Source organism: Micromys minutus (assembly GCF_963924665.1).
Source record: "Micromys minutus genome assembly, chromosome: 16".
Lineage (NCBI taxonomy): Eukaryota > Metazoa > Chordata > Mammalia > Rodentia > Muridae > Micromys > Micromys minutus.
The window spans coordinates 40,930,802-40,957,180 of record NC_137985.1 but is presented as its reverse complement, the minus strand read 5'-3'; the positions used below and the strand labels follow the sequence as shown (position 1 = coordinate 40,957,180).

Below are 26,379 nucleotides of genomic sequence, written 5' to 3'. Positions count from 1 at the left end.
TGAAGTTGATAACTGTATGTCTCTGAGATATGGAGCTGCTGAACTTAGGGTGGGCCTCATAACAAATGCTAGCAAACGGTCATTTATCGTGTCTTCCACCCTCATGGTGTTGTGAGGATTGTCAAAGAAGAGATGACACTAAATTCACCCCCGTGCAGGGATGGAAAAGGTGGAAGAGCCCTTACATTTGATCCTGTGCTCCCTTTCTGCAAGTCTGGGGACAGAATAAGGCAGTGATACCAATGATACTCCACACTCCCCAGCAAGAAGAGCTCAGAGAAGGTGTTTAAAGCCCTTGATTATGTCTTGAATACCCACAGTGCTCCATTCCAGGAGGGAATAGTGAGGTTGGTTCAACAAAGCAGCTGGGTGGACTCCCCTCCACCTCACCCCAAGGAGACCTCGGGCACAGCCTATGGGCTTCACCTTCCTTCCACAGGGAGCAAAGTTCATGTTGTGATTCTCAGCAGCTGAAAGGATAGTGCCATTTCCGTCCACTCTTGGCCACCAACCATCTCAGTCAGCCTAGGACTGAGGGTTTTCCTGGGACATTGAGCTTTCAGTGCTAAAGCCTGTAATGTCTGAGGATCCCTGAGATGCATTGGTCACCTTAATTCTGTCAGAGAGTAGAACTAGCCGGGTACTCTCATGGTTCCTTCAGCACAACGGTGATCGGCATTATGGAATCTACCCAGAGACCCTGCCTTATTCTAAACAAGACTCCACCTTGAGCCCTACCAGACATTTATAATGATGTAGACACAGTTGACTTATTGCCTAAGATGATAGAAAAGACCATCGAAATTTGAAGGGCCTACATAGATTGACATATCCAAACTAGGTCTAAATGCTTTCCTCCTAATAGCTGAGGACAATGGCTACATTCGAGCTTAAAAACCAGGACAAAGTTTTTTAATACAACCTATTCACCTTTGCATTCTAGGGTTTTTGTTTGTTTGTTTGTTTTGGGGTTTTGGAGGTTTTTGTTGTTGTTGTTGTTGTTTGGTCCCAACCATAGAATGGATATTGAGCCTGACTTTTCCCAAATAGCCTTCAGACATCAAGATGATGGTCCCTCCCTGTTTCAGTATACATCCTCCCCCTTCCCATCATTTCTTCCAGTTCTCAGAGCACATCCATGCACACACCGAAGCAAGGAGCCCTGTTACAGAAATAGTCTGTGTTGCTAACCAGCTCCAGATGATACACATGCCATACCTCAGGGGATGCCTGGCAGGGCTCCAGGTGGAGTGAGCCTTTTCTCTCTGCTTCCACCTTTGAATCCCAACAGCCGAACAAGGAGACCAGGCTAAACTGCAACATTGCCTGCAGCCTCCCATTTACAGCAAGGGGTACAGTGTGAGGTAATTAGCCTCTCTTCCTAGTGGCTCTTCCCTTCCTGGTTCTCATGCCATAACCCCCTGGAGTGCAACCTCCCTGGGAGGTCAGGAAATAGATTACAGAACCTGGTCCCTCACAAGTATGGAGTTTTGATTTCAACCCTGAATCGCACTTCTTTACCTGTGCTGTTAGTACATGCTTGCAACATATAACCATCAGCACAGTACAGAGCCATCCTGACACTGAGTCCTCACATAAACACGCTCATCTTCCTTCTCCCTCTTGGGTTCCAAATGCTACCATCCAAGTGAACATAAAGTCTGAATACAGAGAACCAAGAAACTTTATTTTACTTACTGTAAAATACTAAAGTCATTTCCAACCCCCACCCCCACCACCCCACCCCACTCTAGCTCCTCTCACAAAGAGAAAGACCGCAGTGATTGTTGGTTTAATACATTAAAGAGCCAAAGATTATCCCTCACTCCACTGAGCCATAAATGTAGTTACATTCACGGGAAACTTGCCTATGGCAATTTCTGTTTTATTTAGCCACAATTGGAAACGTATTTTTAAGCGATCCGATCCTAAGCAATAAAATCTAATTCGTGACAAGCTAGGTGCAAGAACACGGAGTCATTCACTCCCATCAGTGACCAAGCCCTTGGGACTCTAGGGTGACTTACAATGTACCCAGGGATTTAAAAACAAACAAACAAACAAAACATAAGGCTATTCTGAAAGGTAATTCTATGTTTTTAAATTTCCTACTCAGACCTGCCTATATTTGCCCATACTCCAGGCACTCTGTCAAGATGTGTCAGGTTTGTAGAAATCAAACCTGCAGAGCAGAAGGAAGAACAGTGAGTACTCAGTGAGAGAGATGGAAAAGAGCTCTTCCCAGTGTCTTCCAGAACATTTCCACAGAGCACCCTCAGCTAAGACCGAGTGAGGCTGCCAAATGGGGTTCAGGGTTCTACACTCGCCGCTTCTTAACCATTTGAATTTCTGAAAAAGCAAGCAAAGTGCCCAGCCCCATTGCGTCACACCATCCCATTTTGATGGGCCCACTCATCATTCTGGGGACCCGGACTTCATGTAAATTTGCTGGCTATTTCAGGGGAACCCAGTGCACCCAAGCTGGAAGGGCAGATGGGAGAGGATGGGAACTCCATCAAGGTGAACCTGATCAAGCAGGATGACGGAGGCTCCCCCATCAGACACTATCTGGTCAAGTACAGAGCGGTAAGTAGCTTCCCTCTTCAGAGGCACCACACACACCCTGGGACCCTGGGACCTACCTTGGTGAATCAAAAACATGAGAGTCCCAGGTGACGGGGTCCCACCAGACATCTTGTAGGAGACTCTTGGAATGTGGTCAAGGTTTTAAATCCCAAGACTGACCTACAGCCATGCCCACAATATCTAAAAATTTCTTCTAAAACTGGAATGGTGATGTCGCTGTGATTTTTTGTGATTCCCTTTTGCTCCAAAGTGCCGTTTTAATAATCCAGGACTTCTGTGTAAAATTGTCACAGTGCTTCTCCTGGATCACATGCAGCATCCAGGTATATTTCTTGCACGGAATCTATGGAGCGGGTACCACAGTTAGCTCCCACATTACAGATGAAGCAACCAAGGCTGCAACAGCCAGCACCCGAGGGTCTCACACCCCCAGGTGAGGTCTCTAGCTGAGGAGCCTAGGTTCTTACCTCAGTTACTTCAAGACTGTGAGATGGACCCCTTGGCTGCTCTTTGCAGCACCTCAGCCACTCCAGTGCACACACTCAGCTTGATTACAGCCTTTCCTTTTGGTTCACTCACCACCAAGCTAAGATCTCTCCTATTCCATCTTTATCACCAACACCCCCCCCCCAAACTGAGAATCACTCTCCCTCTTTCCAGTTTTAGAATGACAGACAGTCAGTAAGCAGTTGCCAGGGGCAGTCTCTGGACACTAGGAATAACCCATTACTAAAACTTCCTAGTAGCTGGAGATCATGAACCAGAGAACGGATTGCTTTCTCCATGAAGCCCTGAATAAGGCTTTTTCCAGGAAGTGTGTTCATTCCTGCCTCCCCTGGGAACAGTTCCCAGGGTTTATGAGTCCAAAGTGGAGCTCTGCAGGCTTGTATGTCTTACATCCCAGGATCAGACCTTTATCTATTCAACTCCAAGAAGTCAGAGGTGAGCTGGCATTGTAGAGGAAGTTGCTTAAGGGCCAGCCCAGAGATACTACTGTATGGGAGGTCCTGTGGTTTGCTTACTGCAGGAAAGAATGCCAGAACTTGCCAGGTGGTGCTGAATAGCTCACTTGGAGCAGGTGGAATAGGATAACCTACTTGGAATAGGGTAGGATACCTATTTAAATGGCTATTAGGAGCCCCAATTATATCAAATTCCAGCCTTGCCATTTACCAGCATGTCATCTAAAGAACAGATAATCGCATCTTCCCAAACCTCTATTTCCCTATCTGCAAAATGGGAATAAAATGACTTGCACTATCAGATTAGTTACAATATATGCAAATACACCCAAAATGCTCTGGATACTTTGAAAGCTCTGCAAGTGGTGGCCAAGAGGCAGAACCCAGGTAGAACTCTTTCCCACAGGAAAACAGTCTCCATGGGTGCTTGCCCAAATGGTCACTGCAGCTGTGTTTAACAGACAGAGGAACAAACTGCTGAGCTCTTTTAGATTCCAGTGACTTTAAGCATCCTCTTTCACTTTGAAGCCTAACATTTGCGATCTGCAATCACGAATTATTAATATGTATTACATAGCATAAAGTTTGCTTTCCCTGCGTGTTTGCTTTATCGTCTGGTTGTCTCTTTTGTAATGATGTTTGCCAAGGAAGACAGAGAAGGAAGAGCAAAGAGAGACAGCTCGGATCCTTTGTTTTAAATTAAAACAGCGCCTTAGCAACATGTGCAAAGCAAACTTATAGAGCACAATCCAGGATTCCTGGTTAGACTATAGGACACCAGAATCCCCCATGAGCGTAGCCCAGGAACGTGCACCCCCATGTTCCTAGAGGCAGCTTTGTGGCTCATCAGAACTACTTTGCTTGATGAAATCTCTTCTTCCAGCCACAGGCCTGGACCTGTGGTGATCACTGAACTACCTCATATTTGACACATTGCTGTGTTCTTCACCCCTGTTCAGTAAACATTTGTTAAAAGTCTTTGGGTGCCCAGAGTGTACCTGAGGCATACTTGGCTTTTATAAAGGCCAGAGACTGTGAGGTGACAGGCTTTGCAACAAGAAACCCATCAGAAGATTTCTCAGGAGGACTTGAAGCCTCTCCTACACTGTTTGGTTATGCAGGTGGTTGCCTAGCAGTGGCTTTGGAAACTTCCTTCTGGTACAAACTCAGTAGTAAACATGAATGAGATATCTAGAGGGAATGTTAGGTGAGAAGCAGGGCATCCCTAGAATTTTTCATCTCCCCCTTATCCCCCCTTATGACAGTTTGCTATGCACAGTGGGACAGTGTATATGGGCCCATGAGCATCCCAATCTTGAGCCTCAGCTGTTCAGCCACAATGATGCCAGGCCATGTTGCAGAATATAGAAATAAACAGTTCAGTTCGACACATGCTTTTTGGGCTCCCTAGTATGAAAGAGAAAACACTGGGGCTTCCACATGCTGGGCTCCAACCTTGACCGCAGCGTGACTTTGTGCAGTCACCTGACCTTTGCTCCTGTCCCTCTCATCAGATTTAGTAGGAGCCTGGAAGTGATGGCCCAGCAGGTTTGTTACAGGGGTGTGATGAGAAAGGGCAAGGCCATCTCTCAGGGCAGAGCCTAGCCTGTGGAATGTAGTCAATATGCAGAATCTGCATTTATAGTAAAACTGAAATCTATGTGATATTTACCTGTCAGAATGTAGGCAGCATTCTGAAATATAAGAAACATTTGTTTGGCCTCTAGGAAGCCCTTACACCATGAACCCAGCATTTCAAAGTATAGGAGAAATAGGACAAGTGGGGGGCCAGTGTTCCAGCCCCTGTCAGTCCTGAGGTTAGTGGGACAGTAGGTTCAGAACCATGCCACACTGCCATTTGCTACTGTTGATCTTGGCAAGGACACTAGGTGGTTCTACCAATATGGAAAGCCTACATCAATTCCCATTTCTTACAACTCACCCCATGGTTTTCAAGTCCCCTGGGTCCGTGTCTCTTAGCCAGCCTTCCTGGTATTCTCACTGACACTCCCCGATGTCTTCTGTCCTTCCTGCCGATTGTTCCCAGAAGCTCGCCTCCGAGTGGAAACCGGAAATCAGGCTCCCATCTGGCAGTGACCACGTCATGCTCAAGTCCCTAGATTGGAACGCTGAGTACGAAGTCTATGTGGTAGCCGAGAATCAGCAGGGGAAATCCAAGGCAGCTCATTTTGTGTTCAGGACCTCAGCCCAGCCCACGGCCATCCCAGGTACAGCCACGTCTGTTTTCTGTTTGTTTCCTGCTTTGAATTAATGCACATAAGCCTCGCCTCCTAATGAGCCTGAACAACCCTGACAACTTGCTTGCTTACAGCCATCCTCATGACTGGTTGCTCGTGCCAAGCTTAGTTTTGCCTTATCCCCATCTGTGCAGTGGTTTGACATGTGTCAGACCCCCCAGGAAAGTTTTGCCAAGCATCCTGGGGAAAAGGTCCTGTCTCACTTGGCTCTGACAGATCAGTGCTAACCAGTCTATGGGACTCCCTTCGATGGGACACACCCCTATTCCTGCCTTGCCTCAGATGCTGGTTGAACAAGGATCCTTAATGAGACTTTCTCTGTCATCTGCATTCCATACTAGGACAACATAACTGGCTTTATGCTGTTTATATGTGACCTTGCTTTAGCTGTACAACCATGGTCTAAATCTCTTCTCTCTGGTGGCCCCCAAGAGAAGGAATAGATGGTGCCCAGTTAACTACAAGCTTATCTGTGAAGGGCCTCTCCACTGTGCCAGAGACAAATCGAACCTCTTGGCATGGAGCAAGTGGAAAACATAGATACTGGGACACACCATCAATGAAAGGGCAGCCAGTCTGCTAGACCATGGTAGCGACATTGCTCCTAGGACATGCAGATTCGTCTCTAGGATCCAGGACCAACTCACCTGTGGGAATAAAGTGAGAGCCGTGATTTCTGGACCACATGCCTTGTGCCAGTGGCCAGTCCCCTCATTAGGCAAGTACCTCAGAGAAGACCCTATTCTTCAGCGAGCACTTTGCCTTTGGGGACAGCCAAATACCAGAGAGATGGTCATAGATCATACTACTGTAGACTGTTGGAGAGGGTCTCCTATGCTCTACCATGGTCAGGTGTGGTAGGAAGACAGCCTGGGTATAGGTCCATCTTGCCAGCCCTGCCTGGAGAGCTTGCTTAGATGCTAACCTCAATTATTAAGACTGCTACTCCTGGGAAAAGTCAGTCCAGAAAGGCTGCCTGTCCTGTAAGGTCATATGTGCCAAAGGGGGTAGCACCAGAAGGAAAGCTTGGTGTGTGGTTCTTCATGATTGTTTGTGTGTGAGTTTGTGGGCAGATATGCGTGGGGCCTCCAGCCAGTTGGCAGGTGAGTTTTAAGCTGTAGATTAGATGTGTCAGTTGGTGGATTTCACTATGGGGAGGGCTTTCTTGCTCAGTTTAGGGTCCTGGAAGGAAATTCTTAGATGTGGCTATAGAATGTTACCCTCATTGTGGCTCAATAGGATGTCCAAATGGAGGTGGACCTACGTTTCTTCTGTCTCTTCTTTCCTGTGTTCTTTGGTTAGTTTTCCATTGAAATCAAGAATGTGACATACACGTCTGTCCAGATCCACACTTTGAGCCTCTTAGGATTCAGGGACGAGTGAGGCTTAGATTAAGCCCTTGGCAACAAGCCATAAGCTAGTTCTTCCCCAGATGAGATTTGTTGGGCGGTGGACTTGGGCATGCTGTGTTTCCAGGCTGGGCACTGCCAGCGACTTCACCATCTAGGTTTCCTGCGTTAGGGAGAAAGATGCTGGAGTGCTTGATCTGCAGAGGCCTTGCAGAACATCATACAGGCTCCCATCAGAGCCAGATAGGGTTAGGAGGACTCGCCTTGTCCTCGGTGACTCTGTACCTGCTGTCCAAGTGCTGAAAGGGCGTGACTCTGGTTGGACCATCCTGGTCATTTTATTGGAATCCGAGAGCAAAGCCTCTTTGCATTACAAGATGTCTATTTGTGGTCGAGTTCCATGGAGGGCAGGGAGGTAGAAGTGAGAGGGTCAGGACCCTCACACATGGACGATGATGGGACTTGTGCAGTAGAAAGACAGGTCTGCCTCGGCTCCACAGATCAGTGTTCTCGCTACTACACCTCAGCCTCCACATGCAGAAACTAGACACAGAAGCATATTCGCCCCACCTGCTCCTAAGAGGCTTTGTCTTAGCCAGAGGTACCTCTCCTGCTCCGACCCTGCTGTTCTACCACAGAGGGTCCTGTTCTCTCACTTTAATTTCATTCGCTCGCTGGCCCCGACCCCCAAATTAACCTGCTATGCTGCTTCTGGCCTTGCTGAGCTGCTGACCCGGCCTATGATGCTGATAGAGCGCTGAACTCTCTAACTTTTGTCAGCCTAACTTACTAAGATGAATTAACCTTGGATTCTTGTTTTTTCTATATTTGACCTATTTTTCCTTTCTTTTTTTTTTATCTATTTTTCCTCTGTTTCTGTCTCTGCCTTCTCTTTCCTCCCCTCCCACAACCCTCACCCCCACCCCGTGTGTCTGCTGTCACACTTGTCACCCTGGACGTCACTGGGACATCCCCACTGCCAAATTTATGTCTCAACAACCACCTTTCCTCTGGGACCCATTGCTTGGCACCCGCAGCCACCCTGGGAGGAAGCTCCACCTCCTACACCTTGGTCTCGTTGCTTTTCTCTGCAGTGACTCTTCTTTTGCTCTGTTAGGAACTTGAACACACACACACACACACACACACACTACGTTATATTTGATTAAAATCCCAGTTCCTATGAAAATGATCAGTTGTCCCTCTTTGAAAGAACCTGTCAGGACCACGGTTGCCCAGCCAGTGTTCTGGTGAACGAGGAAGGTCTTGATGACCAGAAACAGATTTACCTCCTGAGATTTTTGTCATTCGGTGATACTTTTTTTGTCACTTCTTATGGAATCTATCTCCTTTTGAATAGTAGTAAAAAATATATATATATATGAAGAAGAAGAAATTTAAGAGATCTTTCTTCCAATACTATTTTTTAAAGACACACTACACACTATGCAAGGTTTATGGAGATGTTGTTACCATCTGTTGTTTGTGTCTTTGCTGTTGTTCATACCTAAAGTTCAGCAGCGGAGAAATTCTAGATTTCTAAAGCTTGGCTCACGTTGTTGTAAAGGTCAACACATGGGTCCCTTGTCCTAACACTGTGCCCACCACCTTTCAGTAGGTAGCTAGCTTCTTGGCCTGCATTTAAGTATTTAAGTGCCCATGTTGAAAGAGCCCCTAGGGGTGGTGACTCACCTAAGCACTCTGCTGACCTGATAGGCAAATGAAATCCCCTCTTGCCAGCGCAGTGGGAAAAGTTAAAGTCATCTATTTTTTCTGGAGCTGATGAACATTCTGGAAAGGGTTGGTGTTAGTCTCAACATCTTCTGCCTCTGTGACCTGCCCGGTGGAATGCTGTCTGACTCCCAATAAAGCTGATTGTTCCATTCCACAGTAGGATGCTTCAGATGAGCATTAAGCCTCCAGGTCCTGGTGGCAGGTCCAGCTGTGACCTCCACTATCACCATAAGCACAGGATACTGGGCAGTTTGGCAGCATCCACTGTGACTCAGTCACCCTCCCCGCCATCCTCCTACATGCTCCAAAGAGCACAAGGTAAGGGGTGGAGGAACATTCTATGCCCCACAGTATTAATAAATCAGGCAGTGAGTCTGTCAGCACTTTCCACAGTGCCCCAGCTTGCCTACTGGTCTCCATGACACTTTTTAAATGGTTATGAAAAGCCAGGAACTCCTGTTGCTGTTGGGTAATTCACCCAGAAGAGAAGGATGCAGGAGAGTCAAGGCTGAAACCCACCCAATAGTGTCAACGTGTGACGGACCTTCTAATGAATAAAAACCTCCTCCCCTCCCATGGCACCTGACATTCTGCCTGTCTCATCCCCGAACATCTCCATGGAAGCTCAATTTATGTTCTCTTTGGTTCTCTACCTATTTCGTTTCTGTTGTTATATATATATATATATTTTGTAAAGCTCCAAGGCTAGGCCTTTGCTTTCGGGAAGACAAATGACTCCAAATGGCGGTCTGCAGGCAGTTGCCAGTCTCCCCAAGTGTTCAACACAGAGGCCTCTTTACACTGCTCTGCAGCTAAAATTGACAGTGCCTCTCTCTACTCTGGACCCGTGGCCTCTTCCCACCATCTCAGTGAAGCAAGGGGGCATGGGGCAGCACAGCAGAGAAAATAACATAGGCCTCGAGGCCTGATGGGAGAATCGTAGGTTGTTTAAGGAAAAGCATCAAGGAAGGCAAGAGAGGTCCCACCACTATCCTCTTCTGATGGCCCTGAACAGATGTCACATGCATTCACTCTAGGAGTACTTGGCTCAGAGAGTCTGTCTCAGTCTCATCACAGACCCACTCACAGGAGAGGGACAGGGTGTCAGTATTTCTAAAGGGAACTTTGGAGATCAGCCTAAATGTCCAGAGTCATAGCACGGTTCTGTGCTCTTAGCAGACACAGGGCCCAGCTGGGAAACCTTTGGGCTTATTCCAGCCAGCTTGTGGCTTATAATGGTGTGCCCTGCCAGACACAGCTTGTGCACTATCCCCTGCCAGACTCTGGGTCCCTCCATGAAGGCTGTGTCTCCTGGCCCTGCTGGGAGTCTCTAAGAGAGCAGCTCCCAGGAATCCCCAAGGGAGTAAGCTTACCCCCACCTCTGCACTGTGTGTTAATACAGACCATACACCGTGTATCTGTCATGAGGGTTCTCTGCTCATAATTTTTTTTGGAATATTTATACAGCAGGTTCAGATCACGTTTTTTCTACTAATAGGAATGCTAACATCATTGTGTAGATAATCAGCAAGACTTTATGAAGTTTACACCTTTGCATTATTAAAGGATATAACAGTTCATGTAACCCAAGAGCGTGTTTTGATTTTCTTTGACTTTTGTGTCCAATGCAGTGATACAAACCTTCTCCCTCCACCTCATGCACACTTGGTAACGAACTACCAGGAGAGATGTTTAAATTGGACCTCACATTTGGTGAGAAGGAGCGTTCTAGTCTAAAGCATTTTCTCATGAAAGTCATTATGTCTTCCTAAGTGATCCTAAGGGTATCAGGCTCTCTGTTGCCTGGGAGTCCTCAGCAGAAAGCAGAAGAGGAATGAACCTTTGCAAAAGTTTGGAAGTAGTGAGTCCAAAGACTGGATCAGGGGTAGCATGTTCCACCAGCTGCAGAGCTCTCTAGCAAGGTCTTCTGGGTGTGTAGTGTGACCTTTTCTCTCCCTAACAGTACACACACACACATGAATTTGTGAATAAGAGTGCACATGTGCATGCACAAACACACACACACACAAATGCACACACACACATATCTTATGATAGATAGGAACCAATGCGAGCTTCTGTTGACAACTTGCATTCTATGCATAGCTAGTTCCAGCAAGGGGCAAGCAGAAGTACAAGGGGTTTGTGAGAAAACTAGCTCCCAAGTTCAACCATTCTGGTAGTCTTACGGTCATATTGGAGCCAGGACTTCTGTACCTGGGAAACATGCTACAATAACTCAAACCCAGCTGGGCACCTACGAAATGTGAGATCCATTTAAAGGCATAAGAAAGCATATATTTGAGAGTCTCAGCCTTAAGGCAAGCCAGTTTCTGCTTCGAATGCCAAGCTCTCAAGCCAGGAACTACAGACAATTGACAGTCCTAGCCAGACACTACTCAGGGCAGCTGTTACCCAGAGAGATATGTGGACGCTGCCCCCAAGAAGTCTTCTTCATGTGCTAGGCACCTATGAACTGGGCTTGTCGGGGGAGGGCAAGCTGAAGGTCACAGCACAGACAGATATCTGCCAGGGGTTTCTTTGCTTTTCCTTTTCTGGTCTGTTCAGTAAGATTCAGGATCTAGACATTGTCTCACTAGTTCCCTGGACTAAACTACTCTGTAATACCCACAAAGATGTGCTGTCTCCTGACTCTGGCACCCTTTAATCTGTACACAGCATCTTCTTGTTCCCATCTCTCTGTCAGGAACACCACTGTTCCCCCCAGCTTCAAGAGTGCTCACTTCCTGTAGAAGAATTAGTCCTTGGAAGTGTGGGCTGGTAGCCCCTTTCAGGAAAGAGTCTACGCTTGTTCTCTCTCTCTCTCACTCTCTCCACCTATATCTGATCAAATTTGTTCTGTCTGAAACATGGGGCAGATCATGACCCATTTGGTGATAAACCCACTGGAACTGAGGACAAGGAAGACTTAGGAATGGTGGCCCTCAGGTGACCTGGGTCCTTGTTCAAATCCCACCCAGTTCCTGATCTTGCCCCCACAGTGGTTCTGGCTCTAGAATAAAGAGCCCCAGATGCTAAGTATTTAAGAAGCCTCCTCAGGAACCCCACCACAGGCAGAGAATCATTGCCAAGTGTTAGAAGGCATTTGATTTTCGAGTAAAATCTAACTTGCAAAGGTCAATGGCTAAAGATGGGGTCTACCACCATTTTAGTCTTCCAGAAAAACAAAACAAAAAACAAACAAACAAAAAAAACCCTCCCAATACACACTGTGAAGACGGGCATCTTGGAAACAGTATCATGTGTGGAGCACTGTACAACTCTAGTTTGAAATGAGGTATTTATAGTTGAAAAAGATTTGGCATGCCATCCCCCCATCCAAGGCCCTTCTAGATACAGGTATCTCATCCAAGATCATCACAGAGATACAACTTTTCTATCAAGGCCTCATCTGGTCTCTGCTTAATGCTTTCCAGAAACAAAGCACTCGCAGGAATCAGAGCTTCCGAGGCAGCTCACTGTTTGACTTTCCATGCTTGTCAATCCTTCCTGGGGGGTGGGGCTGTAGTTTGTGGGGTTGTAGTCTGTGCCTTCCCCTACAGGAGTACCTAAATCTGCTGTACAGAATACAGGTCCTTTGCCCCCCATTGCACACAGTTAAATGTTTGAAATGATGCTCTCATTCCCAAGGTGAAAATTCATTCACTCAATCAACAAATATTCTGTGAACATTTTTGCCCCAAGTCAGGGTCACATTTGCTGCTGGGGAGACAGAGAAGAGAGTGGGCAACCTCTTGAATGTTCTAGAGCAGCCATGCAGCAGTAGCATGCATGCAAGCATATCAACGTTTGGGGGGATTAAAAAGAGAAAGGCAGATAGGAGCAAGAAGAGAATAGGGCAGAGTAGCTTGTTAGGTAAAGATGATGAAGAAGGTAGATTTTCAAGAAGATAGCATGAAACCCGAGGCTCTGGAAGACCTCATAGCTACACTGCAGCCAGCCCTGAGGAGATGGCAGGCTGCCATGTTTATCAGGCAGCATGCAGACCAACCTGGGCTGGAATACACTACTGAAGGTCAGACCGTAGTTTACCGGGGTCAGGGGGATCTATCTACACAGAGGCCATGACACAAGCAAGACCAGTTAGGCAGAGAAAGAAAGGCTTCAGATGTTGCATCAAATGGAAGGAAGACCACTGACCTACTCTTCTGCTTATGTGGATTATGCTCTTCACCCTTGGATACATCTATTCGAATGTGCTTAGACCCGGTGGCAAAACCTTCATCTGGTTCTTCTGGGCCTAGAGCAAATGATATCAAGATGCTGTACTCTCACCCCCAGAACAGCTTCTCCATGGTTTATTTTTCCTCTTTGAAGAGATGAGCAGCCATGAGATCAGAGACCTGGCTCTGGAGTTAAGAGATGAGCAGTCACGTGGAACGGTATCTAAATATGGAGCTCAAGATAGAAACCATTGCTGTTGGGACGGACATGATGGGTTGTGTCTGTAATCAGAACAGTCAAGAGGCGGAGACAGCAAGGGTCTCATAAATGTGAGGCTAGTTGACAGCCTGAGCTACATATCAAGCTCCAGACTAGCCTAGGATACAGAGAAATAAGACTTGCTCTCAAAAAAAAATAAATAAATAAATAAATTAAGGGCATCACTAAGCTCTAAACTTCATAGTTACCCCCCCCCAATGAACTTTCATACTTTAGCTCTTTCCTCATGTAGTAGGCACTGGGCACCTATTAGATGTCAGAGGCTGAGGCTCAGATGACTTTCTCGTTCAAGGAAACCCCCTTGGGATCCTAAAGATGAAGGGGATCAAGGCATCTCCTCCCTTCCCTGTATCAGAGTGAGGGTTAAAGAGAAGTACTCACATGGGCACTGGAGGAATGAGTCCCTCCAACTGAGGGCTGAAGCCAGGGTCAACTTTCCCAATGGCAAAGCCTACACACCTGGTAGCTAGTGTCCTTTCTTCATCTTGGACCATCTGAGAGACTCCATCCCAGTGAAGGAGTAGAAAGGACCAGCCCAAAGTCCCGAGGAAAAGAGAATGGGAAACAAGCTGGAGGTCCTAAAGAGTAAAAACATTTGTGAACCTGGAGTCTCCTTTAGTTCAGGCCCTAGGTCCCCGGGAGGAATTGGTTTGAGCATTCCTCTCTTTCATTCTGGGCCAGAATTGAAGCTTGCAATCAGGAACAATGGAAACCCCTAAGAAACACTACAGTACCTTGGTGAGGCAGCCTAGTACAGAGGGACAGACAGTGGTGGCCAGGTGTGGTGGTGCACATAAAAGCTGCTCTCTGGAAGTGAAGGCAAAGGGATCAGAGCCAGTGAAATCCTGTCACAAATAGCCAACAGTGTTAAAAAATAAACAGTAGCCCACAGGAAATACCATCCCTGCCCTTGTCTGGAGGGGTGGCCTAAGATAAGATTGGCAAGTTGCTGGACTAGGCTTAGCCATTTGGCAAAGTATAGTATACTGACTATGAAGACAGTTGGAACTAGTTCCCAAGTACTGTTAGCTGTAGTTCTTGCAGCCAGTCTGAAGATCTGAATGTCCTTAGTCCATTGGGAGCACAGGAAGCATCAGGCAGGGTCTAATGGTAGCATGGAATGGGACTGATGAATAAGAAGTTTCCTGTATCTGTCTATGACTGTTTATCCCCACAATAACTTATATAGGCAAAACTCTGTGCAAAGTTTTGCTTCCCACAATACCACCACTGATGGGAGTCATCTAGAGTCAACGGGGTCCCTCCCAGAAAACTGGTGTCAGTGAAGCCACACAGGAACTTACACAGGGAACTTATACATCCTTCCTTCTGTGGGAGAATCTATAGGCCAACTGGACATTGAAGCCCCAGCCAGAATTAGGAGGCTGGGTGCTGTCAGGATGTGAGTCTGTGAGTCTGTGGACATTTGTCTTGCGTGGGTGTGACTGTCTGTGAGAATGTGCAGATCTGGGTAAGTCTACAGGTTTTCCTGAAGTCTGCTCCCAGAATGTCTGGCACCCACATGGTGAGTATTCCCAGACCCTTCACCTTACCTGTGGGGCCTGGGTAGGCTGCTGTGTCTCCAGAGTTGCATAAATCACATTCAGTCTCCTGAGGGATAAGAAACAATAAAATGAGCCCTGGTTCCCTCATAGTTAAAGTCCTAAGGACTTACTGTTCAAGAGAAGAGAAGAAGTTGAATCATTATGTTGGGCATCCCATTGAGCATGGCATCGCCACAAGACCCAAGACAGTTCTGGAAACCTCATATGAGACTCTGTCACTGAGCATAGAGCCATAGCATAGCCTGAAGCCAGTCACTGCCTGATGAACCAGAAAAAAATATATTGCATTGGCCCGGAGATACAGCAGGGCACTCCTGGATTCACCTTTACTCAGTGTCCTCAAATATTACCCGACTGGGCTTCCAGGATTCATGAAGTCCAGTTGAGCACATGCCTTAGAGAGGAGGGTCAGAGTCATTAGGAAGTGAAAATAAAGACACAAGCTCCTCTCACATCCTAATTTGTGGGAGTCTTCAAACCTCATCTACTGTATAAAATGAGGCAACCATACCCCATCTGAAGAGTACAGAGAACCTATTATCCCCTACTAGGCATTAGAAGGCCCCAAGGAAGGCACCATTGGTCACAAATGCCTTGGCTTCATGTGCAGGGCCCTACTCTACCCCAGGGATGTCTGTTCTTAGGCTTAGGGGGCTCAGGGTCCAACTCCACCCCAGGAATGGATGTTCTTAGGCTCAAGAGGTTCAGGGGGCTTAGGGGGTTCAGGGTCCTACTCCACCCCAGGGATGGCTATTAATAGGGTCAGGGGCTCATACACAAACCTGCTAACCACGGAGTATTTCTCTCCCACTTAAGCCAATGGCAGCCCCACCACAGGCCTGAGCACAGGGGCCATTGTGGGCATCCTCATTGTCATTTTCGTCCTACTCCTGGTGGTCATGGACATCACCTGCTACTTCCTGAACAAGTGTGGCCTTCTCATGTGCATTGCTGTCAACCTGTGTGGCAAAGCTGGGCCCGGAGCCAAGGGCAAAGACATGGAGGAGGGCAAGGCTGCTTTCTCGTGAGTACAAATCCATCCTGTCAGTGGGGTGTAGGCTCTGCCCCAGCCCAGAACCTAGCTCTGTGCTATCTGAGAGTTCTATAGTGACCTCCCCTACTTGAAGCAGGGGTTTAAGGCTACGTGGGGTGACAAGTTTGAAAAGCAGTGTCTCTGACCCAACCTAGGTCTAAAGTCTCAAAGATTTGAAAATTGCTGAGGAGGTCAAAAGGTGGGACTTGCCAGATTTAAACCTGGAGAGGACTTGTGCTGAACGGAATCAGCATTGGAGGAGTATACTATGTCTCTCTCTCCCTTACATTCATTGACCATTCAAATACTTGGCTTGCTGCTATTGAAGACAAGACCCTGTATCCTGGCTCTAGGGCACCAAAAGGAGAAAAATAAGTACAAATTTCTCTCCTTTTAGAGGGAATATATATATTCCCACCAGCAGCATCTATTAGCTAGTCAACAGGAGAGTTTGAAGTCCAAGGGTAAATGAGGCTGTTATAGCAAGCAGAGGAAGGATGAAAAAGTTGCTTAACACCCCCACATGCAGGTAACTCTACATAAAGTTATATATATATATGCACACAGGTCTATACATGCACACATAAATACATGTGTATGCATACATACACACGTGTGCCCATGGGTTTGTATTTGAGCATTTATCTGCACTGTGCTTTAAAACTTTACATAAATTATCTCACTTAGTGCTCATAGTTAGGCTAAGTATACGCTTACTCATCCTAATGTACAGATTCAAGGAGTGAGGGAGGGGTGAGGTGAGGCGATTTAACTTATGTATAGAGACTGGATGCAGAGACACAGGCCAGATCCCGAGACCCCTGCTTACAGCTTCTTTCATAGATGACTTTCCTTCTGAAGCCATGCTGTGGGATCTAACCCATGGAACTCTCTCCACAGGAAAGATGAGTCTAAAGAACCCATTGTGGAGGTCCGAACGGAGGAGGAAAGGACTCCAAACCATGACGGAGGGAAGCATACGGAGCCCAACGAAACCACACCGCTGACAGAGCCCGAGTACGTGGACTAGGAGCGATTGCCGCCTCAGTAGAACCCCAAATCCACTTTATCACCCTACCCCAACCTTCCCTGCTTCTCACCCTTGGCTCCTGGCCAAACATGGAAGCCAGAGCTCTGGGGCCCAGGGTCAGAAGACCTTCTGGCGAGACAATGTCTGAACCCACTCTCCAGAGAGAGAAGACATTCTTCTCCTTGGATCATAGTGGGTCCCTGGAGTACTGCAAAATTCCACACATATTCTAGGAACGACTTAACCTCCCTCATGGAGAGAGGTGGCTAGCCCATTTCATTTAGGATTTCTTTAAAATCTTCAGGACCTGGTAAGGTTCCTTGGTCATCTTCCACTCAGAAACCTTGGAGATCTTCAGGGATTCTGACCAGCTATGTTTGTATTGGCCAAAGGCTATCAAGGATCTGATAGCCTTGAAAGAGATGCATCTCACAGGAACACAGATCTATGGCTGGAAGAGCCCTTGACACATAGGAGCTATTTGGAGCACCGGTCCTCCTCATTCCGGTGTTCCCCATCCCCGCCTAGGAAGAACTAGAAGGTAGTTGGGCCTCATTCCTAGGGGGCTCCAGAAACCTAGGTAGGTGGATGATGGATGTCAGCTGCCTTCACTGGCGTGGAGATCCAGGGCAGCATGAGAGAACATTAGACAGATCAATAGGGGACTGGAGCCCTGTACAGAGAGCTGAGGGGCATCAGGATGCAGGAAGGCTAGCAGGTCCCTTTGAGACTGCCACGTTCTTTGTTGTCTCCTGTGTCCTCTTCTGCCCGCCTGGGGCATGTACTTCCTTTTCGTCCTTGTCTCTCCGTGGGCCCACGGTCCCGCCCGTGTTTGGTTGCATGCCCTCCCACCGCTCCTCTCCTTGGCTCCTATCTAGCTTCTCTGTCATGTCTCAGCTTCATTGTCTATTCTCTTTCTACTTCCTGTCCTCCCCACAGGCTGCCTGCTGACACCACAGCCACTGTCGAGGACATGCTGCCTTCTGTCACCACCGTCACCACTAACTCTGACACTGTCACCGAAACCTTTGCCACTGCTCAGAACAGCCCTACCAGTGAGACCACTACACTGACCTCCAGTATTGCCCCACCCGCCACAACTGTGCCAGACTCAAATGCTGTGCCCGCTGGTCAGGCCACCCCTTCCAAGGGTGTCACTGCTTCATCCTCGCCCCCAGCCTCAGCCCCCAAAGTTGCTCCTCTTGTTGACCTGAGTGACACCCCAACCTCAGCTCCCTCTGCTAGCAATCTGTCCTCCACTGTCCTGGCTAACCAAGGAGCAGTCCTCAGTCCTAGCACACCTGCCAGTGCAGGAGAGACCTCTAAGGTCCCCGCAACCAATAAGCCCTCCCCCACTTCCACGCCCACGCCCACTCCAGCCGGGGCAGCCAGCCCCTTAGCAGCAGTAACCGCCCCTGCCACAGAAGCCCCCCAGGCCAAGCAGGAAGCCCCCAGCACCAAAGGTCCGGACCCAGAGCCCACCCAGCCCGGCACTGTGAAGAACCCACCTGAGGCAGCCACAGCCCCTGCTAGCCCGAAGAGCAATGCTCCCTCCGTCAGCACCACAAACCCTTCCCAGGGCAAGGACTTAAACATGGACGAAGGGAACTTCAAGACCCCAGATATTGACCTTGCAAAGGATGTTTTTGCAGCCCTGGGCTCTCCTGCTTCTGCCACTGGGGCCAGTGGACAAGCCTCTGAGCTTGCTCCTTCCACTGCAGACAGCGCTGTTCCTCCCGCACCAGTGAAGACCGAGTACGGCCTCTCTTTGTCCACTGTCATTGGGTTGTGTCCTGTAGTGATGTGTGTCTGTACTGTGTGTATGTCCTCTGTGTTTGATGTGTCCTCAGCCTCTTGCAGGGCTTCTGTGAGACGACTGTCAGCCAGGGGCCTGGAATGAGGCAGGAACAGGGACAGGCGATGGGGAGGGGCAAAGCAGCTGCCCGCTCAATAATTAGGTCATGTTCGTTAGGTTTCACCCTTTTCATCCTAGACATACTTATTTCCCCCGAGGATGCCTTTGCAGTTGGGCCACTGATGAGCGGAGTTTGAGAAGGCACTTTGGAGGCCAAGGTGCCTTTATCTGTCATCCTGGGCCCATAGTTGTGTGTGTTATCCAAGGCCAGGTCACGACCTCCCAAGAATGACACTGTGGTATTCAGAAAGAAATAAGCTAGTACTAGTGAGGCACTTGCTCGAGGAGGATGCAGCCACAGACAGCTCTGTCCCCACACTGGCTGAGAGGTTCACTCCTCCCCTACCCAAAAACTCTCAGACACTCATACCTGTCTCCACGCTCAGCTTCTCGACCTTTGGGTTTCTGTAGTGTGATGCTAAGTGCATTGGGGTGAACTTGCTCTGGCGTGTCTTTAGACTCAACTCTGTCATGTGAGACCTGTGGAGACAGAGGTATACCTGAACTTTTATACGGGTCAATGTGGCTGTCCCTTCTAGTCTCTTGAAGCAAGCAGGCCCATGCTAGCCTCTTGCCACCATGGTAACAGTATTCTCTCACCCTACTGAAGAGTCGCCATCCTGAACAGTATGGGACATGTTTATGGCAGGGATCCCCGGAACTGGTACCAGGGGTGCCTGAAGCACCCCACTTTTAGCAGGCTGAGCCAGTGTGCTTCCACTTGTCATGGTGGGAGAGGGGAGCTCGGCCTTCTACTCCAGGTTAACAGGGCCTGGGGAAAGGTAGGGCTAGAGAGAAGGAAACAATGGTTCACCTCCACCTACCTGCACCTTGGAAGCATGGCTGTGTTTAAAGTCACTGTACCCAGGCTTTCTGGGGACATGGCTCAGGCATGAGTCCTTTGGAGAGCTCTCAGGTGACTTCAATGTGTATACAAGGTCAACTGAAGCCTACCCTACCCCATGTGGCAATGGGAGTGGGGAGGAGGGCAAGATTTGTTCTAAAAAGTGGTCTCGGCAACACTGTTTCTGTTTCTCTGCAGGAAGGCTCCGGTAGAAACAAAGTCTGAGCCCCAGGAGTCAGAAGCAAAACCAGCACCAACTGAAGTCAAGACGGTCCCCAATGACGCCACACAAACAAAAGAGAATGAGAGCAAAGCATGATGGGTACCAAGTAACAAGCAAAGATCAAAATAAAAAATGACACAGTGGCTTCACCAGAGCATCCCCAAATAACTCCCCTCCCCCCCTCACACACACACACACACACACACACACACACACACACACTCATTCCTCTAGTATCTTTTGCCTTTAACAACAACAAAAAAAAAAAAACAGCAACAAAAACCAGATAAACATGGGATTGCCTTTTTGTAGGTTTCTAGAAAGGGCTCCTTTGTTGCACACTCACTTGTTAAGAAAAAAAAGAGACAAAAAGGTTAAACCCACAGCCAAACTAGGACACTCCGTTCCCTGAAACCATTTTTTTTTTTAAATCAAACAAAAGGGCCCCAAATTAAGAATCTAGGAAGCTCAAATTGAAAAAAAGAAAGAAAAAAAAATCTAGGCTCGAGAAGGCTGCAATTGGTGTTACCCAATTGGCACAGATCGGTTTCAGAAAAATGCTTCCAAGAACTAACCGAATGAACCAAGTCCACAGTTTATTTTTATACTTTCAGTCCAGTTGGGACTCTGTAGAACCTCACAAATAAGTTATGTTCTCCCCTCACGTTGTATTTGTTCTAGCTGGCTGTGTTCGTTCGGTTCCCACGTAGACTCCCCAAAATGCCAAATCGCAGCTTATTCAACTCCCTTAGCTTTTGGTTTTTTCCTCCACTGTTTCTTTTCTTTCCTTCTCTTACTCTTTTCCAAGTTTGCTTTCCAGTGTTTACAAGTTGACAGACGTTTGACTTTGGTTGTGTTTTATGTCCGTGTAAAATAGCTGCCCCCACCCTTGTTGCTGTTGGGTTTCTTTTTGGTTTTTTTGGTTTTTAGTTTTTTTGTTTTTGTTTTTTTTTTTTTTTTTTTTTTTTTTTTCTTTCTTTAAGCAACAGGTACCCCATAGAGGCAGGTAGAATACTCCCAGGTTGCTTTTAGCACAGGGTGAAGGTTACAAAGGAAGATTGTTTACAGTGACTCTATCCCCCCAACCATCCCCCACCCTCCCCCTGCCAATTTGGATTTATTGCAGTTTTTACCTGTGTCAAACTGGGGTAAAAACCCCTCATTCTGAAATGATTTTGCCTTTTTTTTCCTGTTTAATTCTATTGCTGTTTCTTAGGGGGAGATGGGGGATGTTAGACCACTTTCAGATTAGCTACCACCTGCTTGTGTCTGTGACACTGGACCTGCCTTCCAGGTGTCTGCACATCCTTCCTCTGAAGGACTCCTTTGGCTTTGTTGAATGAAGCAGAGAAGATTGTATAGTTGGGGCTGGTCTTGGTGAACACACTTTTTTTTCTTTTTTCTTTCTTTTTTTTTATTTACCCCCTTTTTGTAAAAAGCCAAATAAAATATATACATACCATTTCCTTTAGAGCCCAGAATCTAGATTTGAGCGGAAGAGCGCGTGTGCTTCAGGGAGGTAGTGTCTCCTTTTGGAAATCTATTGAAATAAAGTGACATCGGCCTTCTGTTCAGTTAGGCAACATTTGTAAAAAAACAAAACAAAACAAATACCATCTAGAGTTATAATACAACTCTCCTGAATTGGAAACCAGATGGGGGGGAAATACAGAAACTTTCAGAGGGATGGGAGGGGGAGAAGGGAAAAGCCAGCCCTTTGTATAGAAATTTTGCTTTTGTTTTTCATTCTGCTTTAGAACCGCAAGCTTGTGCACTGTGGATGCGTGAATATTCTAGTGTGAAACGTGTTTTTGTCATAGTATTGAAATAAAACTTCAACATAGTTTGGTTGTGGAAGGTATAGCAGATAGTTCAGAAAAATACAAACAACTCTTCAGGAAACAAGACAAAACAAAACAGATCCCAAAAGGAAAAAGGAACCAAAGCCTTTTAGCAGGCGATAGAACACGTCCGATGCCGATGAAGAGGACACTAAGCCAATAGAGTCCCGGACAGTATGCGTTCCTTTCCCGAGTACGAAGCGACAAGAGGTTAGGGTGGCCAGACGTCCTCATGTCCACTCTGTGGGCCACACCCCCCAGTGTTCTGACACTTCTGCAGTGTGACCAGTGGTGATGCTAGATTATTATTTCAAACTGTGAAAAATAATGGTCTTGTCCTTTGCTCAGTGTGGGGTTGTTTCGAATTTTCTCAGCTCCTGGAGATGGAAATGAAGGATCCCAGAACACTCAGCCCGGCCCCTTTCATTCCAGGGCCTGCACAGACTAATCCACAGTTCGCATGCACTGGTTCTCAGGAAGAGCTATCGGGTAGACAACTCTGAGGGCAGATAGCAGAATAGTAGAGGTGGGTGTCCTGGGGAATCTCTTTCCCAAGTCAGCGGTTTGACCAGCTAGGCCAAGGGCACACTACTGGAAATGGTGTGTTTCACTGTTTGTTGTTGGGCAAATTGAGTTCAACTCCGATGATAAGAAGAGACAGCGGTGTAGTCAACCCCAAAGAATGTGGCCCAGAGTAGCTGACCCCCAGAACACTGGCCCTACCATTTGCTGGGATCCAAGACTGCCCACACTTTGATATGCCTCTTTCTTTATGCATGTTTGACCTGACGGGTTTTCCTTTCTTCGCTTTTTCTTTTCTTTTTTTCTTTTTTCTTTTCTTTTAATAGCAGTAATCTCTCCAAAATCAAAGAGGGAGACAGTGCATTTCCCACCTGTTCTTTTATGTGAAGAAATAAACACTTAGTTTTCTGTATGGTTTTTTTTTTGGGGGGGCGGGGTTGTTTTGTTTTGCTTTTAGAAGGAGGGATGGACTCCACCAGTGTCGGTGTTGGTGTGTCTTATGTCTGTGTGGCATACGTTGGATCACATATAGACCAGCATGGCCAAGTTCTGTGGGAAGGCTACCCAGGTGCCATGAGTGGGGTCTCCCAGTCCTGAAGGGCCAAGGTGTATCCAACAGGATTCTATGTTCTCATTTTCTATGGAACCTCCCACGTCCCAGGGTCTCACCCTCAGCTGTCCGTCTGAATGGTGGTGATCACACCTCCATTAACATCTTTACCCAGCATCCTGTACTTCGGGGGCCTTCTCTCTTGTTATAAAACTTTTTACCAAGTGAAACATCAGCACCACCTTTGTTTCCATTCTCACTGCTGTAAATACTGAGTACTAACTGAGGATTTTGACTTTGCATTCTGTCAGAATACTTGTGTTCAATAAAAACTGAAAGAAAAAAAAAAAAAGCAATCGTCGTCCAACTGGGATTTCTTTCTGAGAGTAGAATGCAAATAAATGTAGGTATACCCGTGTCCTAGTTCTTTGAGTTTTCTTTGGTTGGTTAGTTGGTTTTAGGGCAGAGTTTGTGGTTGCTTTTGTTTTAGCACCGAGAAAGCAACATTAGTGTGTCTCGTAATAATACATAATAACTCAGCTCTGTAATCCTAGTATTCCGTAGACTAAGGAAGGAGAATTGCCATAAACTTAAACTTGAATCTACATTGTCCTACACAATAACTTTCAAGTCACCCTGGGCTACAATGTCTGATCATGTCTCAAAAACAACAACAAAAGTGTGGGGGGAGGGGTGTGGGTATAAAACTATCGTGAGGCCTTGTTGTACAGATTGGCTCCTACTTAAAGGGCCCAAACCTGAGATTCAAAAGGCATTTATTTAGATCCTGGTTCTGTTGCTTCCTAGATGACTTTGGAAGAATTGTTTAATCTCCCCAAGACTCAGTTTTTCTCAGTTGCTGGACAGGAAGTCCCCAGGGCATAGATGTTGGTACTGGTTGATGAGCACAGCAGTGTGTGTGCCTGGCCTAGTGTTTTCCTGACTCATAATAGGAACTCAGAAAATAAGAATTAGCGTTGCTCACATCACCGAGGTGCAGCACCATCAAGCATCGTTATAATAACAGCCAACACAAGGGCACCATAGTTACAGCTGTGAGGAGGATGCAGGAGGCACTTTCCAGAACAATGGATGCCTCCTCCCTCTTGCTCTGTCTGTGTTTGGAGCCATAATTCAGTCTTGGGAATTTGTTTAAGCAGGCAAGAGTGCAAACTCTAAATTCTCTGGCATCCACTGCCCCCTGGCTCTCTGCAAACAACCTCTACAGTTAGAAAGAAGTGTCCATTAAGCTATGGATCTGATTCCTAAAGGAGCCCTGGCTGCAGGTTCATGTTGAGACTCTAATGTTCTCAGTTTTTATAAAACCTCCCACGTCCCAGGGTCTCACCCTCAGCTGTCCGTCTGAATGGTGGTGATCACACCCCCATTAACATCCTTACCCAGCATCCTGTACTTCGGGGGCCTTCTCTCTTGTTATAAAACTTTTTACCAAGTGAAACATCAGCACCACCTTTGTTCCCTTTTTCAATGATGTAAACACTGAGAGAGGATTTACTGAAAGAGGTGTCTGGGTCATAAAATGCAAGCCAGTACCCACTCAGGGATTATTTTGTCCTTGCACAAACCCAAGGGTGACATCTCATTCACTTTGTGCCCAGTGTGCCTGCTTCACTTGCTTATTTTGATGAGACCCATCATCTTTGTGAGTGGGGAGCAGGGGACTTGTGCCTCTTCTGTTTTACAACCTAATACCAAGTCACATACATCCGTTTGATTTCTTTCACCGCCGAATCCCAGCTGCAAATGACAGAGGTGGGGGGGAATGAAAACGCACAGCTTATTGAGAATTGGACAAGGCATGCAACGAAGACTGTCTCTGTTGACCACAAGAGCTGGTTTCCAGAACTTCCTTCTGAGTTATTTTTCTGTCAGACTCACTTGAAGTATTGAGTATCTCCAAGGTGTTCCAGTGAGCAAATCAGCTCTGGCAGAGGCTATGTTTATGTATGAGAATAACATGCCGTACACACATATATACACATACACAAACATACACACTCATACCACATGTACACACATATACACCACATGTTCACACACACATGCACATGCACACACACCAGAAACATTCACACATACATGCACAAACACACACATATATATAAACAACACACAAGATATACATATCTCACACACCACACACACATGCACACACATACATATACATGTGTGCACACACATATATACATACATACCACACATTGATGCATACAACACACATATATACCACACACAAGTATACACACACCACACACACATACACATACAACACATTCACACACACACATGCACATACATACAACACATTAACACATGCACACACACACACACACACACACACACACCCCTACTGGTGTAGTTGTCAGTATTACATACACTATCACTCTACTTTTCTTCCTTTCAGGTACATGGTGGCCTTGTAGTCTGCTCACATCAATAGGTATGACTGTGTGACTTGCTTTGGTTGGTGAAATATAAGTAGACATGTGTGGCAACAGGCCCACAAATAGTGAGAACAGATCTGGGTAGGAGGGTATGTTCGTATCTTTATTATCAATTTTACTGCTATAAAGAGTGTGGTATGCAAATACTGTGCAGAAATTGCTGACACCCTGTTGATAGAGAGTTCTTTGGTTCATTTGTATTGACATTGTATATCTATAGACAGCCCATGGTTCCAATTCATTAACGGGTATATTTCCAATCTGAACATTGATTGATTCGTTCACTTGTATTAGGAAGGGTTCTCTAGAAAAGCAGAACCAATAGAATGTCCCTATCCTTCCCTTCCTCTCCCCCCCTCTCCTTCCCCTCCTCCCCCTCTTTCCCTCTCACACACAGGTTTGTTGGATTGGCTGACACAAGAGGAACTGGGTAGATTTAACACAGTCCACCTGCACATGGAAGGAGGAGAGAATCAGGTGTGCAGCCAAGGAAGCAGGATGCTCAGCTATTCTGATCCAATTGCTGAAAGTCTGAAAGGTCCCTGGAGACGTGTTGAGTGCACACAGAAAGCCAAGGAAGCCTGAGTCTGGAGAAGACAGCAGGAGACTCAGTCACTCAGGAAAGATCTCCTTGGTCCTTTCCACTTCTTTCGAGTAGCTTGGCACTCAATTCTTCCCCTAGACAAGCTAGGTCTTGTCCTAGAAGTATCTGTCTGGTCTACCAACCCTCTCTGGAAGTGCCTCACTAGACACACAGGTGTACTCCATCAACCCCAGGTACCTCTTAGTTCATCGAGCTGACAGCTCAAACCAACCAACACACTTTTTTTTTAAAAAAAGCAAGGAAAAATGAAACAGGAAAGATAAATTTCAGAATTACACTCATGTATCAGTGGTGTAAATGAAGTTCACTGGTTTGCACATCAGTTCTTAACGTGGTATGCATTTTTTGGCTACTATCTTGTGTGTGTGTGTGTGTGCGCGCGCGTGTGTGTGTCTGTGTGTGTGTGTGTGTGTGTGTGATTCACACTGTAATGT

General features: G+C 46.8%; 1 protein-coding gene across 15 annotated transcripts in view; it reads left to right on the top strand.

The window, feature by feature from the left end:
- The window catches only part of NCAM1 (neural cell adhesion molecule 1), a gene marked incomplete at its 3' end in the record, with an annotated part of 287,922 nt that extends 267,863 nt beyond the window's left edge, over nucleotides 1-20,059 (top strand). For 5 of the 15 annotated variants that reach the window (XM_080929729.1, XM_080929726.1, XM_080929728.1 and 2 more), the window contains 6 exons: nucleotides 2,462-2,586; nucleotides 5,596-5,776; nucleotides 15,735-15,942; nucleotides 16,852-16,968; nucleotides 17,921-18,736; nucleotides 19,939-20,059. In XM_080929729.1, the coding sequence (XP_080785855.1) occupies nucleotides 2,462-2,586; nucleotides 5,596-5,776; nucleotides 15,735-15,942; nucleotides 16,852-16,968; nucleotides 17,921-18,736; nucleotides 19,939-20,059 (1,568 nt within the window). Of the gene's footprint in view, nucleotides 1-2,461; nucleotides 2,587-5,595; nucleotides 5,777-8,192; nucleotides 10,475-15,734; nucleotides 15,943-16,851; nucleotides 16,969-17,920; nucleotides 18,737-19,938 lie in introns of those variants that run through there. The other 10 variants (XM_080929732.1, XM_080929730.1, XM_080929731.1 and 7 more) reach the window with 4 other exon arrangements.
- Between the last annotated feature and the right edge of the window lie 6,320 nt (nucleotides 20,060-26,379).